General features: G+C 26.5%; 1 protein-coding gene across 10 annotated transcripts; it reads right to left on the bottom strand.

Moving 5' to 3' along the window:
• Positions 1–4,651: 4,651 nt before the first annotated feature.
• On the bottom strand, positions 4,652–18,466 carry LOC145189071 (cytosolic carboxypeptidase 1-like). 10 transcript variants are annotated; one of them, XR_016452475.1, is made up of 25 exons: positions 18,310–18,466; positions 17,970–18,100; positions 16,058–16,122; positions 15,731–15,800; positions 15,346–15,504; positions 14,927–15,055; positions 14,669–14,762; positions 14,495–14,532; positions 14,273–14,419; positions 13,997–14,071; positions 13,469–13,627; positions 13,237–13,391; positions 11,719–11,801; positions 11,409–11,534; positions 10,894–11,103; positions 10,519–10,615; positions 9,935–10,012; positions 9,498–9,576; positions 9,025–9,245; positions 8,696–8,894; positions 8,357–8,465; positions 5,952–6,081; positions 5,500–5,678; positions 5,143–5,319; positions 4,652–4,983 (listed from the first exon to the last, which is right to left on the bottom strand). XR_016452475.1 is itself a non-coding variant. In XM_090087327.1 (25 exons), the coding sequence occupies exons 1-25, from the start codon at positions 18,327–18,329 to the stop codon at positions 4,891–4,893; spliced, it is 2,985 nt and encodes a 994-aa protein (XP_089943453.1). In that variant the 5' UTR covers positions 18,330–18,466; the 3' UTR covers positions 4,652–4,890. The 10 variants fall into 10 exon arrangements, 6 of the variants coding, with proteins under 6 accessions (XP_089943453.1, XP_089943455.1, XP_089943456.1 ...); XR_016452477.1 differs by having other exon boundaries at positions 5,538–5,678; positions 11,409–11,481; XM_090087327.1 differs by having other exon boundaries at positions 5,538–5,678.
• Positions 18,467–18,752: the final 286 nt, after the last annotated feature.

Raw genomic sequence — 18,752 nt, 5'->3', positions numbered from 1 at the left:
TTACGGAGCTGAATGACTTCCAAGTCATTCGCCTCCGTAAATAGTATTACGGAGGTGAATGACTTGGAAGTCATTCATAATAGTATTAAAGTTTGTGCAATCTTTAATTTGCCTTAATAAATTAACTGTAATGGTTTTTAAGCATTACAGTTAATTTATTAAGTTTATACATAGCAGCCGAAAGCAAATTTCGGGACCCGGGGAAGTTTTCTTAAGGGGCCTTCATTAAGATCAATTATATACCCAGGACCAAAAGAAGCGTGCTCTGGGCATTGAAAATTAAAATTAAAAGTTAATTAAAGCTTTTAAAAGTCAAAACTAAATCTTTTGAAAATTATTTTAAAAAATTTGTTTGTACACACACGCGGGGCCCCGCGAATCTTCCCCGTCCACCCCCACACCCCTCTCGGCGGCCATGTATGTATATATATATATATATATATATATATATATATATATATATATATATATATATATATATATATATATATATATATATATATATATATAAAATTCATTTTTGCTAATCACATAATTTAGCTACTCCATTAATCCATCCTTTAATGTTACATTTTTAAATTACAAGCTCGATAGTTCAGAAAGCTCGATAGTTCAGAAAGAATTTTAAGATTTTATCTTGATTAATAAACAATAACGAAAAAAATTATTAATATTATTTGTGTAAATAAATACCGCCTTGAGAAAATCGAGCAACTCTGCGTTTCAAATGACGTGTATAAACATACTTCGATAGTCACATCTTGCAACAATGAAATGGAGTTCAAATCTTAGGTTGGCTTTTAACAAGAACCCGGGAAATCTCGAATAAAATATGTCGAGATTTCTGCATTGCGGAATTTTAACAGTGATAAAACGTTTGAGTTTGCGTTTTGGGCCGAGGCATTGTTCAGCACTAAAACAAATGACTTACATTGGACAAAACATGGTGAACCAATATGGATCTTTTTAAGAAAATGTAGATGACAAAAATGAATCTGTTAAAGCTCTTTAACAATTCTTCGATCTACGACGTCAGCCTAAAGGGTTTGTTTCATAGCAGTCACGTGATCCAAATGATTTTACATTTTTTCTTACTATCGACTTAGCTATGTTGTATTTTCTACAAATTTCTGATTGATATTTTGCGCTTTTAAAATCTTTAATAACATTTTCCCTTAAAACATTTCCTAATTTGCCGTTCTTTACGCGACATATGAATTAAATCTATTTTTAATTTAATTAAAAGATTAATAGTTCAGACGTTGCAAAATCTATTTTATTATTTTAGAGTACCGTTATGATAAAAAGTGGAAACAAAAGAATACGGGAAATTGAATAAAGATAAATCTTATAAAAAAAAGCATCGTTTTGATTTGTCCAACTTTTTTTTTCAAAATTTCAAATATTTTTTTAAATTCTTATCATGGTTCAAACGTTTTAAATTTTTTTAAGAACATAATAAACTATTTAAAAATTAATATATTCAATTGTTTTACTACTTTTTTCAGTTTTTGATGAAGTTTTGTTTTCAATTTGAGTTTGTCCACCGTGTTTTGTTCGATACCTTAAAACTACTGCAACAACGAGATAAAACTTTTCAATGGTTCAGAAGTATGTACTCCTAGATAGTTGCACAAGTTAACACAGCAGCAGTTCTCAAAATCGACGCAAATGATTGCGTATACTTAGGGTAAGAACTGCTGAGGTTTTAAATTGCCAGCAGCTCACTCTTCCTGGAAATATTTCGCTTCTTCTCGGAGGGTTATTTATGAATGGCTACTGCACCATAAAGTGTCTTGATAAGAAGACGATTAGTCCAGTCCCAAGACTCTTATAGGAAGAAAAATTTCAAATTGTGAATGGTTATCTATTTTCAATTTTGCTGCTCAACTTCAGAGGTGCTTCGACTAATGTATAGATTAGAAATATCTATGCAAGAACTGTCAAAGTGTCATTAACCAGCTTTATCAATTAAGCACACTTACCACTTTATTTTGCAACAAAGACAAAATCGACTTTTAAAGGCAGACTAAAAGAATTGTATAAGATAATTCATTTGTGATAACAGTTTTTGAACAAAATCAAAGCTATTTTTGATGAAGAACTGCATAGTTGTGAAAACAGTTTTTTTCGATGAAGTTAATGATTTGGATATTTTGCTAAAACTCATTCAAATTTTTTTATTAAAATCACTTAAAGTATAAAAAAATCACTCAAAGCACAAAAGCTTTTTCTAAACTACCCCAACAAAAAAAATTTTTTTAAACAATAAAAGTATAAACAAAAAAAAAAAATTGAAAAAAGCAAAGTTAAGTTAAAGAAAGCAAAGTTGAGTTGAGATCAAAACCAGCTAAACCTGAACCGATCGATTGAAACTCTTATTAACAACAAATATAAATAAGTTGAAATTTCAGACAAACTATAAACGATGTGTACAACTGTTGGCTTAAGCTCTTCAATTTATATGGCTTTACAAAGGTCTAGGTTATGCTTCTCAAAAGGGCGCCTTTTACAAACTCTTTTTGTTTCATATGGTTCTTAAATTAGAAGCAAACTCGAGAAGAGGAGAGAGGAGGAGGATGACCGTAACTTCCCCTTAAGTCTCCCGTTGGATGAGGGCCAATCAGTTTTAGTGGTGCAAAAAAATTGATCAGGTTTTTATTCACAAAACCTTTTTAAATTCTGCATATTTATTATGAACTTTTTAAATACTGCATATTTATTATGAACTTTTTAAATACTGCATATTTATTATGAACTTTTTAAATACTGCATATTTATTATGAACTTTTTAAATACTGCATATTTATTATGAACTTTTTAAATACTGCATATTTATTATGAACTTTTTAAATACTGCATATTTATTATGAACTTTTTAAATACTGCATATTTATTCAATATTTATTATGAACTTTTTAAATATTTATTATGAACTTGCAACGTGTTTTTTTTTGTGTGTGTGAATAAAACATGATAATTTCACATTATGACGTATTTCAGATACGACATATTTTGTTTATCATAATTTTTTTTTTATGGTTATATTTTCAACTATATTCGGTAGTTGAAAATATTACCATAAAAAAAAAGTTACCATAAAATTGGCCAACTACCGAAGAAGATGGCTGCCCCACGGATGTTGGAGAGTAGGATTTGTATATTTTGTTTCCTTCTTTATTCCTTTCCTGTTACCTTTCATATGTTACCATACCTTTCCATATGTTTCCATACCTTAATTTTCAATAATAAACTTGTTAAGTGCAAAATATTTTTGTATTTTAATTTGAAGTTATTGATGGTCAGCAAAAACCACAGATTTTTTTATAACATGTTATAATAAAAAATGAACTAAGTATAAAATGTAATATAACAATAATGATAATAAACTTGCTGCAACTAGGACTATCAAGGCTTTTAAAATAAAATCCGTAGCAATTTGCTTTAAGTTAAGAAATAGAAAAGTTTTCTTTAATTTATCGACATGGGTTTTGTAGCATGTGGTTTTTGCAGATCACAATTCAATTATTCTAAATTTAGTATTTAAGTTTTTTTTTGCTATTTACAAAAGTAAATCCTTCGGTTCCATAATCGAAAAAAGGTTTTCCTTCGATGTCGAACTTTTTGAAGAAAAAAGCAGTTAAAATTATTTTCAAACAACTTTCAAAGTTAAATTTTTTAAACATTTCATAAAATTGTTTGTAAGTATAAATTCATGAAGTTAAGTTATTTGATTTGATTAATCAACAAACAAAAAAAACAATTTTTTTTCTGCTGACTTGGGTTTGAAAGTTTGTTTTTAGTTAATTAGGGGTCTCTAACTTCAAATACGCCAATAGTTTTTTTTTATAACATCAAGTGTTTTACATATGGACGTTTTAATATTTACCTTTCCACCTACTTGTTTACTTTTTTCTGTTTTTATCTCTATAAGTAAGGAGCTTCTTATGTGTTTACAAAACCAAAAATTTTTGTGAATGCTGTTTTTCCATAAAAAGGTTGTTTTATATTTATAAGCTATTATTTTAATATTCATATTAATTTTTGCACACCTCTCGTTTAAACCTTTAACAGTCATAAAAAAACTCATTTGCTCTTGTAAATATAAATCTTACTCTATTTTGCTTTTGTAGAGCTTACGTTAGCAAATCAACTATCAAAAAATGGCCTGTAGGTTTTTTGAGTAATTTTTTTCCTGAGGAAATAAAGGAAAGAACTTAGTTTGCTGGTTACTATCATCGTTATGTTTGATTTAGATTTGTCGTAAATCAGTGAACAAATTTTGGATCTTGGATCTTGAGAAATATCGTACTATAAATTTTAAACCAGTTGTATTTAATTGTTAGTATGGTTTTTTCTTGATAATATTTTAAGTTTTCTAATTTCGTTTAAATAGAAATTCCAACTTTTAAAATAAATAATCTTCACACGAGATAAGCTTTGGATAAGAGAGAATAGGAGAAGAGCATGTATCTCCCAGACCCCCATACAAACGCCCAACTGGTTTACACAGATTTTTCTTCTTCTTATACGTATTCTTATCACAAACTTAAATTATACATCAAGCAAAGACAGCGAAGTAGTCACGCCTTTTTTTACACCTAATAAAGAAAATTTATTTAAACGAAATTAAACACCACCAATCTATATATTTGTTGTTTTCTATATATTTTGCACTTTCCATATATTAAGATACATTCCATATATTTATCAAGATATTTATCAAGATATCTCTATATTTTTATTTGTAAAAAGTTTACATAAACCTTGACTCTGATAGATAAATATGTTATAACCAAACTAAGAACCAAAACAAAGAAATATATTATCAAATATAACAACTTTTAATCAACTAAGTGTATGGTAAAATAAGAAATTCGTTTTTATTATTTATCTGACACCAGATAAAATAGGCAACTTGAGTAATGCTTTACAAAAACTACGACCCATGTCTTCTAGTCCGTCCGTTCCAATATGACACCCCTTAAAAAATTGCAATTTTATTTACGATTAAGTGCTCTGAATGATATGCTTTAATAATGTTAAAAAACCGCTGAGGTTAAAAGTATTACCAAGAAAAATGTAAGTTGATCGTGAGTCGTTTATTCCGCTGACTTTCAAGACATATTTAAAATGACTTACTTTAAGTTTACCCTGGTCCATACCACAATATGTACTTTCCATCGTGTAACTTTTACGTATACCAAACTCTCGGTAGGAAACAACACGTGCAGTTGACTCTTTACATTTCTCAATGGAAAAGTTACATTGGGACATACAGAAATAAGGAGTTTCTCGGTTTAATATCTTAGGAAGTAGCTAAAAAAACGTATTAAGGATAGCAGTCATAATATCGGACTTATTACATCAAACAAATGCATTAACTAAGCTTCACATTTTTAGGTTTCTAATAAAAAATAAAACAAGGTAAAAAAAATAAAGTAAATATTTTGTGGTTACCAAAAGTTTTAGACTTTTAGGTAATAAATTTAAAAAAACCTCGATATCGTCGAAGGAGTTTGAGAAATTAAAAAAACCTCGATATCGTCGAAGGAGTTTGAGAAATTGCTCTCCAGTTGAAGCGAAGTTAGAGATTCTGATAAATCTGCATTGAATTCACGACAACCATACATAAATATATTTTTTTTTCTGGAATGACCATGAAAATCTACAAAAATCTAAAATAAGAGGAGCATTTGAAAGGTACAACAGGGTAACTATATTTGAAATTCAACAACAATAATATTAATGATAACAACAATAATAATAATAATAAAAATAATAATGATAACAAAAACAATAATATAGCAGCAGGGTATAGTAGTAGTAGATCTTGAGGTTGCTGTAGTAAAATAAACATCATATGATAACAATAATACAATAACGATAACAATAATGATCATTTTAATAGATATAATAAACGTATAATTTCAACATTAAATGCTATTAACTTCTGGCCTTTTGCCTATAGAAACAAGATACTTCAACAAAGATTTTGTATGAAAAATGGTTGGGTGTAAATCTGCATCTGGTTGTTTCCATTTACGATTCAAATCTTGACCAGATAAAGAACATCTGTGACTAAAGGAAAAGATTTAATTGCTTATATTAAAAAAACAAATACCCGTGTATTAAAAAAATTAGAAAAAAAAAAACTGCTACATTAATTTTTGATCAAAACAACTCTAAAATGTAAAAAAAAAATACTCTAGAATCACAAATCTTAGCTTTCCAGCACACAGCAATCACTGAAATTTAATTTTGAAAGTCCAATTTATATTAAAAGATTCTTACATCTTCTACTGCAAATTGGACTTTTAGAACATATTTTTTAAGGATTTTCAAAGCGTTACACATATTTCATATATACTTTTTATTAATATTCTGTGACAACTTTTGTTTGAAACAAGAGAAACGAAAACATAAAAACAATAAACAGTAAGTATAAATTAGTGAACGGAAGCTTTACGGTTTCGGTTTCGACCAAAAACCGAAACCAAAATTTAGACTCAAACTGTTACCGAAATGAACCGAAGCTTTTATAAAGAGATTTTTTTAAGTTTAAATAACTTGTTTTTAATTTAGTGTGGGATCATAATGATTTCCTAATTATATTCGTGTTTTTTGGGGGGCATAATCAGTTTTTAATTATAACAGTTGCAGTAATTATAATTAAAACTACGATAAATTGTTCAACTTTTATTCTCAAATCAATCTTTAAGTGAACTTCAAATATTAAAGTTTTTTCATATGTTCAACATTTGTATTCAATTGTTACATACTGATCGTTTAATTACCTGAAGGCCCATAAATCACTAAAAAACAAATCTATTTTATTTTTTCAAATATTCATTTAATCAAAAAAAAATTTGATTGATAAATAAACGTCATAGGAATGGGTTTTTTGAAACCATTCAATAGAACCACCATTAGTTTCCAGTATTATTTGAAGGCGATCAGTAAAAAAAGAAACACCGATATTGTCAATAATTGTTTGAAGGGCAGTGTCTGATATTCGAGCTTATAGATTTTTAAGTATTAAGGGTGGTCTGGACACATACACAAACTGTTTTAGATTGCCTCAGTACCAGAAATTGCAAGGCGATAAATCTGGTGAACGCAGCGGCCAGAACTTCGGGAAAAAACGGCTAATAACACAATCATTTGAGAAGGCCTCTGTTAGAACATTGGTAATATTTCAATTTGGGTGCAGAGGAGGAGTGTTATCTTGTTGGTATACTGTTGATGCATGTTTTAGATGAGCTTTCAAGTATGGAACCACATTGTGCTGTAATATAGACAGATAGCTATCACCATCAATAGTACCGTTTTCGATGAAAAATGGCAGAATGATAATTTTGCCGGAAAAACCCATTCATATTCACAACTTTGGTGAGTAAAATGACTTTTTGGCACAACAGCAAAAAGGATTCATGTCACTACAAATGAAACCGTTCTTGGTGTAAACAGTTCCATCGAAATACTGTCTAAATTTTCAAACTGGTTTTCCGAAAACTATGCAATGAATTCCTTCCTTTTTGCATAATTGTTTGGTTCCAATTGATGTCACACTGATAGGCAAAATGTAGTAGTTTATATAAAAAAAACTAACCAATAATAATGAAGATAAAATATGATATGGTTCTAATTACTAGTACCTGTTTTGATAACCCACTTAACAACAAAATCTATTTAATTTACTGTAGATTTCTTAACAGTTTGTGGTTTTGTAATAAAATTTTTTTAACTTTAATTTTTCTAATTTATAATAATCATTACCTTTTCTTAATTTACTTTTATTACTTATTCATTACTACACTTTAATTATAAAAAACTTTTATTATTATTATTATCATCATTATTATCATTTTATTACTATTATTATTATTATTATTATTATTACTATTATTACTTCTACTACTTCTACTACTATAACTATTACTATTTCTATTAATCATCATTATCGTTGTCGTCATATTTATTATTTTTATTATTATCATATATGATATATATATATATATATATATATATATATATATATATATATATATATATATATATATATATATATATATATATATATATATATATATATATATATATATATATATAGATTTAGTTGTTTTAGTAAGTTATAGAACACAGTATATGTAAAATAGTTATTTCATAATTATTTTGGTATTGACTTGGACTTCAAGTTTCGGCTTGTTTCGGTTTCACTGAAATTTCAGTTACGGTTTTATTTAACCGAAATTTTGTTACTTTCGGTTTCAGTCGTTCACTAAGTATAATAAACAAAAAAATATAGAACAAATGAAAATTACTACTAATAAAAAATCAAAGAAAAAATTCTCACCACCCATTTATGACGCCATCTGGATTAAGCATAGGAATGATTTTAAAAACAATTGCAGATCGTAAGAAGCATGCTTCCTCATTGTTACTAGTAAGGAAGTCCACTATACCTAAAACATGAAATAATAAATTTACATTATTCTCATCATAACTTACCTCATAATTATCAATATAATATAATTATAATATCAATATAAAATTAATTATTAATTATAATTATCAATCTGCATCATTAATATCATTTTGTTTATTGCAGTTATCACCATTTAAATGGTTCATTTAATTGTTGGAATTTGAAGAACTATGTCAGAAATTAAAGATATCAGAAAATAAACTTTACCTTTCATCATCCAACTTGAGTTAGTTTCTCCTGGATGTACTCTGGCTGTCAAAAATACATAAATTTTTTCTGTTTTGCTCATTTCCTTTGAAGTAATGGTAATCAATGGAACCTCATTTCCTGCTAGTGTATTGCAAAGAACTTGTTTGCGATAAAATATTAATGGACTAAGAGAACCTTGTGTAAGATAAAGGTGAGTCTAAAATAAAATCACTTTTACAAACACATGTAATCAAACATTGCAAGCACTTTGGATATATGCAAAATACTTGAAGAAAAAAAATAATAGCAAATGGTAAAACGTTTCTTAATATGAATCTAAAGCTTACAATTAACAAAGAATAAGTATAAGGATAATGATATGCAAGATAACACATGTCTTTGGCGTGTGGAAATTCTATTGTAAAAGTAGTTGTGTAATAGTGTTTTTTTGATCCAAAATCTTTAACAAAATGGTTTTTATAATAACATATATTGTTGCCAGCTCTTATCCATCTCTGGCATCCTCCTCTTTGTGATTCTTTCATAGAATAAAACAATGGTTGCATCCCTAAAAAAAAGGAAACAAAATTAAAAGATAAAAATAAAAAGATAAAAATAAAAAGATAAAAATAAAAAGATAAAAATAAAAAGATAAAAATTAAAAGATAAAAACAAAAAGATAAAAACAAAAAGATAAAAATTAAAAGATAAAAATAAAAAGATAAAAATTACTGCAGAATTGTTTAAAGCTCAAAAATTGTTTTTCACGCCTTCGAAGGGAAAAAATATAAAATCATTTTATACTTAAAAATATTTATACCATAATTAAACTGACTGTTAGCTTTTTCACAATTAATAATATTAAACCGATAAGGTACTCTTGATTCCATATTACCAACCTAAATCAAAAATAATTAAATTTTGTTTAAAACTTTTTTAATATTTGTATAAGTAACAACATTTTTATTTCTTATCAAAATTATAGTAAAAGTTACTGTATTCATTTTTGGTAAAAGAAACTGTTTTTTCTGAGTACCAAAAAAACCTCTTTTACAAAATAAAACAACAACAGAATATAAAATCTAACAGAATTTTAGTAATAACATTTCAGATCATTTTTAAATACAAGAAAACTTGGTAACTATCAGCCTTTAAATTTAAATTCAATTAAAGGTCTTTTAAATTTGATACAAAAATAGTAGTTTAAGAACTCAAACATAGAAAAAGAATAAACACTGTAATAAGCATCTCTTTTACTTGAAAATAAAACCATTGATGATGGCTGCTTGTATTGATGTCAGCATTTAATATCAAATCATACTCATAACTGCGAACCTGAGAAATAAAAACTGACTTATTGTAGTCAAATCAAAATTTTGAAATTACCATACAAGTTGTTTTAATAATTACTATGCAAGTCTTAACAATTAAGTTTATTTTGACACTCCAAAAGTTAAAATGTTTTTTGAAATGATTACAATATTTTAAGCAAAATACAACGTGTTGTGACCTCCATGTGTCCAGATATAGATATACAGACGAAGACAAACAAATAGTAATGCTATCATTAACAAGAATCCTCTATCCTCTAAACATTAACAAGAATCCTCTACTCAGGCCATAAAGTTTTATATACTTACAAATAACTTGTGGTTTTTAGTTTTCAATAACAAAATGCAAAGGATCCTTGCAAGATTATAAGTAATTTGAATTTTGATTTGTAATTAGAACCATTTTGGCAAATGCTTTGTTGCATAGAAATGAAGCAATTCTTTAAAAACCTATCATCTTTCTCTATATATTTTTTATATATATCTAAATGAAATCAAAGACAAATTAACCTGTATTGCTTTGCGAAGGTTACCACTTTCAAAGCGAGACTCAAATGTCAAAGGATCTTTCTTAAGTATTTCTTTTTGAATTGGTCCTGCCAAATCTCTAATATATTGTAAAAAGCAACAAAAAGAATATAATTAATTAGGAAATCTATTTATTGTATACTTTTATTTTTTTATATTACATGACCAGATCATGCAATACTTCACACTTAACTTTTTCTTTACTTTTAACATTATCTTTTTTTACACCTTTAAACTTATTCAAGATTTAATTTTTCAATCTACATTATTTTTATCTATTAAATATCAGTATGAAAACCTAAATACACATAAAAATTCAAGATAAAAGGGATAATTTTATATTACAAACCTGTTTACCTAACAGAGTAGTATTTTTTAAGAGGAGGTTTTAGATGTGGTGAAAGAAGCTTTTCGGTTTTCATTGAAGCAGTACGAACTTTTTTTATCTCAGCAATTTGTCTGTGGGAAGATTGCACTCCATAAATTAGTTCATCAAGATCAAATACTGTGCGAGTAAGAACAGTTTCTGGAAAGAGTATTCTTTGAAAATCTTCAAATATTTTATACCTGGAGTTAAATGATGTTTATTGGTTACTTGATTAACTTTTAAAAACTTTTATGTAATTATGTAAGTGCCTAAGAGTCTCATAATAAAAAATCAATTTTGAAACTCATTCATTTTCAAAATATTTTTTGGGTTATTTTTATGAAAAACTTTACACAAAGTCAAAAAAGAACAGAGTATGACTTAAAAGATAAAAAAATTCATTAGCCTTTTTGTTGACAATAAGAAAATTTTTTCTTCCAAAAAAACTAAACTACATCAAAATAATAACCATGCACAACATTTTGTACAAATTAATGTCACAAACCGTAGTAGGGATGATTTCTTTTCAAAAAGAAGCTCTGGTTGAAAAGGTGGCAAATTGCTCAACACATCAGGTGCTGGATTAATGAGAAATGAAGAGATATGTCTGAAAGAATGACTACTTTTGCCACTAAACAAATGTGAATTATTGCAGATCAAACAATCCATTTATGTTTATAATATTAAAATATCACATTTGAAGTGGTCACACAGACACAAATAGAAAGTCATACTTACACAACTGTTAAATAAAAGATATAAAAAAAAAAAAAAAAGAAAAAAAAAGGTTACAAATATAAAATGGATTTATTTACTGCATAAGTTCTTCATCAGATTGATCTTGCACTGAATCTTCATCAGATTGATCTTGCACTGAATCTTCTTTTGAGTGAAGTTCCTATAAAAAAAAAAAAAAGAAAATACAAAAGAAAAATACAAAAACAAGATTTTATGATCAATCAACCAGTTTTAAAGCGTCAAAATTTGTTATACAGTAGCGCTCAAAAGTATATTGATGATCCTATTTTCTTAAATAGCAAGGAACAATCTGCAAGGAACCAAGCTAAACTCTCACCAACTATTTTCTATGCCACAAGTAAGAGATTAAACCACTTTTATTAACATGAGATATTAAATTACAAATATTTTTGCTTAGAAAAACAGAAAACTTAAAATTAAAAAGTTTCAAAAATTGCAAAGCAAGAATTAAGTTTGCAAGAAAGCATTTATTGTGGGATATTGATCAAAAGTACTCTGGAGTGATGAACCTTAGTTTATGATATTTGGTTCTGATGGAATTAAGTATGTAAGATATACTAACGGTACTCATTTTGATCCAAAGTATCAACTTTCAACTGTTAAGCATGGTAAGGAAATATAATGGTTTAGTGGTATTTTTCTCATGATGGTTCTAGTCCAATATATCTAATTGAAGGCATGATGGATGAAAATAGATACAGAAACATTACTAATATGATGGTGACACATGGAAAGGAAAAAACTTCTTAAGGATGGATTTTCCAACAAGATAATGATCCAAAACATAAATCAAAAGTTGTTAAGAATTTTTTTTTCAATAAAAAAAAATTCAAAGGCTCAAAGTCCAGATATAAATCCTATCAAACATTTAAGGGAACACATTGATAGAAAATTTTGTGACAAAAAGCTTTTAGATAAACAACAACTTTTTGATTCAAACTGTTTGGTTAAATGTTAAACTTGATGTCATGATTAATCTTGTTGATAAAATACCAGGTCATTGTCAGGGAGTAATTAATGTAAATGGCTTTGCAACATGATATTAAGCGTTATAACTAGAACAATTCTCTTTTTTTATACATTAAAAATAATTTTTTTTGTTGTAATATTGATTAAATTTTGAGATCAACTTTTTGAGTTTTCAGTTTTCATAAAGCAAAAATTTCATATTAAAACAGTTTATTCACTTAATAGTAGCATAACAGATAATTGGTAAGAATTTCAAGAGCTTAGTTTCAATTAGTTACAGAATTATTCAAAAATGTTTGATCATCAATATACTTTTGAGTCCTTCTGTTTAAACAATAAAGCAACTACACTTGTTAAACAAATTTATAATTTAATAAAGCAATAATCTATTGACAATAAAGCTAAAATTCTGGTTTAGCATAAAAAATGTAAATCCAGTGAATTAAAGTTAAAAGCTTATATATAAACATTTTATTTCTTAGACTCTGCTGAACCTTTTACTAATTTTTTATTTAACAGATTTAATGTTTGTGCGATTGAGTTTAAATCTCACAATATGAAAAACTACGATAAAGTATATATATAAAAAAAAAAAAAAAACAAACAGATTCTTCATTTCCATTGAGTTCAGGCATAAAATCAGCATATTTATCTAAGGTAATGTTCAATTGGCTAATTTTCATTAAGACATCACATAACTGGATATTTTTTTCTTCTTGAGTTTCACCCTCAATGACAGAATGAGTGGGTGAACATTGTCCTAAAAATAATTAAAAAATACAGAAAATTCAATGTAATAGATATATAATTTAAAAAAAGAATTATCAAAAGGTTTACCTGAAGTGCTACTAGCACTACTTGTTTGTTTAACAAACAGAGATCCTTGAGGAAGAGGAAAAGAATAAGGGCACCATGCTGTTCGAAGTGGTATTTTCTGCATTGAACATTTTCTCAGGATTACTATTGATGCTCTAATTAGTGCTTCAACTTCTGGTTCTATGAAGAAAAAATATTTTTTTAATTTTTCAATATCTTAGACATTTATTATAGCATATAGTATTTATTAGTCTGTACTATTTATTTTAGTTAATTTTATAAACAATTTAATGAAGTTGATATACTACATATATTTTTATTTATACTTCAGAGCAACTAAACATAGCTCTTTTGTTAAACATCTTTTGTAATAACAAGCTATATAATAACAAGCTATATAAGAACTTGAGACATGATATTTAGAAACTTGTTTATGGCCATTGCAAATAGTTTAATAACACTCACCAATTTGAATTACCATCGAAGTTTTTAAAATTCATGAAAATTTAAAATTTATTTGATTTTAACAGATAACATAAAAATGCTTACTATCTATATGCTCGATTGCAAGGAAATAAATAGTTCTGAAGCCCTCATTATGAAGAAAAACTTTACTACCAAAGGCTTAAAAAAAAAAATATTTAAACTATCATATTTTATAATATTTGATGTATAAACTCTCTATTAAGCAAAAAAGTCTTTATTAACTAGAAAACCAGAAGAAAGTGTAGGATATTGCAAAAAAAAAAAAAAAAAAATTAAGGAATTTTATTAAAAAAAACAAACAAACAAACAAAAAAAAACAATAACAAAATAATAACTTACAAAACATTACACATGCTTTAATTGCATTTAAAATTGATTTTCGAACAGAAACATAACAGTTCTTCAGATCCCACTTGTGCCAAGTTTTATATGCATTTAACAATTGGATGATCATTCCAACATTGACAGCCTTTTTAACACCTTTTTCTAAAGTGCCAACAAAGATGAAAAAACAAATAATTTTTCATAATTTAATTATTTTTGCATTACAAAAAAATATACCAAGCTTGAGAACTGCAGAGAGCAAATCAAGAGATGCCCTAAAAAAGTGAACCTAATTTTAACATATTAAGAAATCAGTATACCAAATTTATAACATCATAAATTACTAATACTAACCTTGGAGGCAGGGGGGGATAGGGGCACATCAATTCAATATTTAAACAAGCAACTTACTTCAGAATTTGAACTTTTCTTTGCCCACATGTAGTGATAATTTTTTGCAAAAGAGTGACGATTCCAAATTTAATCATTAAGGTACAATTCACAGCTGCAAAAATAATAAAACCCTGAATGAAACAGAGATTGTTCAGCAGCTTTAAATCTACAGTTATATCTGCATCAACATACAAAAATTCAACGGATACCAGTAGAACTTATAACTTTACCTAAAGAATGTTTACTGCTTTGCTAGCATTAAGAAAATTAACTTACAGCTGGTAGCATTTAATTTCAGCACTTGAATTGAAGCCATAACTATTTTATCAGAGCTATAGAGCTTTAATATAACTACAGTGGGTTGAAGAGCACCATACAGTCTTGAAATTATTGCAAACTTCTTCTCTGTAACAAATTACTTTAAATAATGTGTGGCTTTTAATACTTGATAATACTTTTAGTATTTTAAATAAAATCAACATAAAAAGTTCCCTACACATTAGTTTTAAGTTCCACATTGAAAGCTGTAAATTTAACTTGTTATATTGTTAAATTATGCATTAACTATATTGTTTTTGTAAATATACATTTACAGTAAACTTAAATATTATTTACAAAAAGGACTATAAACTATTTAACTATTAAGAATTATTACTATAAAAAAATTCAATTGAAAACTGAAATTCAAAAAATACCTTTGGGAGCAACTTTAGCTATCAACACATGACATAATGTTAATGTATCTATAGACAAGATATCATTCTGCAAAATAGACACATTTGCTGCCATTTTAGTTAAACAATCAAACAATACAGATAAAATTCCAACTTCAAGTAAGGATGAGATCCTGTTGGCTAAAACAAAATTAAAGCTTGAAATTTCTTTAATAAAATTCTTTGAAAGGAAAAAAAAAGGAATCTGAACTTTTTTCATTCCTAAACAAACATTTGAATATTTAATAAATCTATTTTTCATTTTCTGGTAAATTGAATTTTGATAAATTCAAGAAAAAAATGCCTAAAATTTTACTAACACATCCCTATTTAAGAAAAAAGAAGCCTTTTAAATATTTTTTCTTACCTGCAGTACATACTTTTGAAATTGATTCAAGAATATTCAGAGTAATTTGCTGGTCTTTTGTACAGAATGTCTGAAATACAAATTGTATAAATAATTTATGAGGATTAAAAAAAAAAAAATATTGACTTTAAAAACATTTCATTTAATACTATTATATTTTTAAAAACACGTTTTTAAATTAAGGATTTTTAACTATTAACTTTAATCTCATATACTCAGATTTTTTCATAAAATTTGAAAAAAAAAAAAAAAACAACTGAAAAAATCCTTTTTAGGTTTTTTTTCAGAATTTCAAATGTAAAACTTCAGACTTTAAAAAAAACTTACCTTGAAAACCTGAAATAAAACTTGAATATTGTTTTGCTTTCGTAGTAACTCACGACAGTTTACTTCTAAAAAATAATTTTTCTAGAACCACACAAACTAGTTTCACATACATCAAATATAAGATCTGATTTAATTTTTTTAATTCAAAAACGAAAACGAATAAAAAAAAACAAAACAAAAAAAAAAAGATTAAAAAAAAAAAACAAAAAAAAAAAATTAAATATTTGTCATCTCATTTAAAAGAATGTTTTACAATTGAAAGACATTTTGAACTAAACTTTTTTTATTGAAATTACATCAATATGTATAAGGGCATGAGACAACCACCTGTATTTTCTTCTGTTTTTTTTTTTCTGTTCAAATTTAAAAAACTAATATTAGTGCTCATAATTTCATTTATGTTCTTCCCAAAGAAAATAAATGCAAAATGTTTTCAAGTTTTCAATACTTGGAGTTTTTTTTTAAAAAAAATTTAAATAAAAACAAAATAAATTTTCTTTTTAAAAAGTTCTATAAAGAATTTTCTCTTATTGAAACTTTTTAATGAGTAATTCCATTACCATATCCCTAACCTTGATAAGGTTAGGCATATTATAATTAAAAAAATTACCATATCCCTAACCTTGATAAGGTTAGGCATATTATAATTAAAAAAATTATCTAAATGACAAGTAATAAGTACTGAATGAAAGTTATTGATTTATCAGCAGAAGTTCAAATTTTCTATATTTCAAAAAAATTTAAATACTTTACATACCTCTTCTAAACAGCCTAAAGTTAAAGCTGAACTCAGAAAGGTTAAAAAAAAAGACCTCAACTTATACACAGATTTGACTAGCATACCAAGTATAGATCTTTTTACTTAGTATATAACAGCATTTAGTGTATAGCATTAAGTAATCAGTGAAGCTTCAACCTCAAGAAGGTTGAAGTTTCACTGATTACTTGTTGCTTACACAGATTCACCTCAAGAAAGTTGAAGTTTCACTGATTATTTGTTGCTTAGGCTTTTCTGATCAGTATCAAAAAAGACTAAAACAGTAAAGAAAATGATGTGTACAGAAAATGCTAAAACTTTTAGAGATGTAGCAAAAAAGCAAAGCTCCTGTTGGAACAGTAAAAATTACTAGAAAACATTTAGAACAGTGGAGTGTTACAATCAATTATCTTTGACTGGATTGACAGTAACTCAATATATGATTCAAACTCAGAAAAATTAAGTCTTTATGTTGAAATCAATGTCCTAAAAATATCATTATGGTTTAGTAGATGATTCAGGATTTTTAAAATACCATACTTGTGTAAGTCCAAATTTAATGTGAAATTTTAATGTATAAAATGGCCAATACATGTCAACCTAAGAAAAATTGTTTACTAAATACATGCAGAAAAATTACAAGTTGATTGCAACAGCTTTAATGCAAAGCATTACCCATGCACAAACTGCCTCAAATCCTTTTTTAAAGCTGGCCTAAAAGTTTTAGATGGAAAATAGAATAGCAAAAAGGTTGAAGAAAAGAAAATTACCAGTTATTATATTGAAGTATATTACATTGACCATGTAATTTTTCAAACACATTTCTAAATGCTTTTATCATTCAAATAATTTCATCAAAAACTATATTTTTTACATTTGAGTTTCAGTATCAGTTTCAAGAATTATTTGGTTGATAGAAATAATGTAACAAGAAATGCAGGAAGATTTTCTTAAATTTAATTTCAGAATGTTCACATTTGCATGGCTAAAAAACACTTGTGTTATGAAAATTGTGCTATGAAACACCCTAGGTGTTAGTTTTTGGGTGTCACAGAGTTATTTAATTATGACTTATCTAGAGGTTATAACACCCAAGAGGATGAGTTATTTCAAAAAGTAAAATTCACATGAGGTACTAGATTTGAAATTTTTTACCACTGGATGACAAAAGCTGCAGCAACTTTCCAGTAAGTATTTTGATCTGCTTACAAGAAGCTGATTCATCTTTTTGACTAAATTCTTCCAATTCACAGAATAACTGCGATAAAACATTATTAAAACGATTCCTAGAATAAAAAAAATAACCAATAAAAACAAATTTTTACAATATAAACTACTTTTTTTTTAAATACCAAAGTAAAAAGTAAAGTTACAACATTTCTGAAAATAAAGCACAATAAATGCAATTTAATCATTTAATAAGACTTGCACAATAATTTTTATGAAATTGTTAAAAAAAAGAGAAAACAAACTGAAAAATTTTAAAGAAAATTACTTTTTCACTTTTCCATCCATTATTTTGATCTTACTAAGTTTTGATCTCACTAAATTTTGATTAATGATCTCAATAAATTTTTATCTATGATCTCAATAAGCTTCATCATTTTATGAAATTTCTTTTTTAACTTTTATTTAAAATAAAAACAAAAATCATATTTAAACTTGCAACACAAAATGTATTTTATACAAAGACAAAAAAACACTGATTAAAAATCATTACTTTAAATTAAGAACATTAATCTAAAGACTTCGAGGTAACTTTCCTAATATTTTAATGAAAATTTATAATCATAAACTTTAATTTGATAAAATATAAAAGAAAAAGCATGCTATATGGCTACATGTTGTTAGTTAACTGCATTAAAAAAAAACAAGCTAAAAATTTCACTTGAGAAATCAGAAAAGTAACCAGTTTAAAATAATAAAAAGAAAAATAAA

This window comes from Hydra viridissima, unplaced genomic scaffold (genome assembly GCF_058129835.1).
Source record: "Hydra viridissima isolate aposymbiotic clone 2 unplaced genomic scaffold, HvirCarnegie_v1 scaffold_5, whole genome shotgun sequence".
Classification (NCBI taxonomy): Eukaryota; Metazoa; Cnidaria; class Hydrozoa; order Anthoathecata; family Hydridae; genus Hydra; species Hydra viridissima.
Note: the sequence above shows the minus strand (reverse complement) of the source record. Positions and strands in the feature narration are given on the sequence as shown.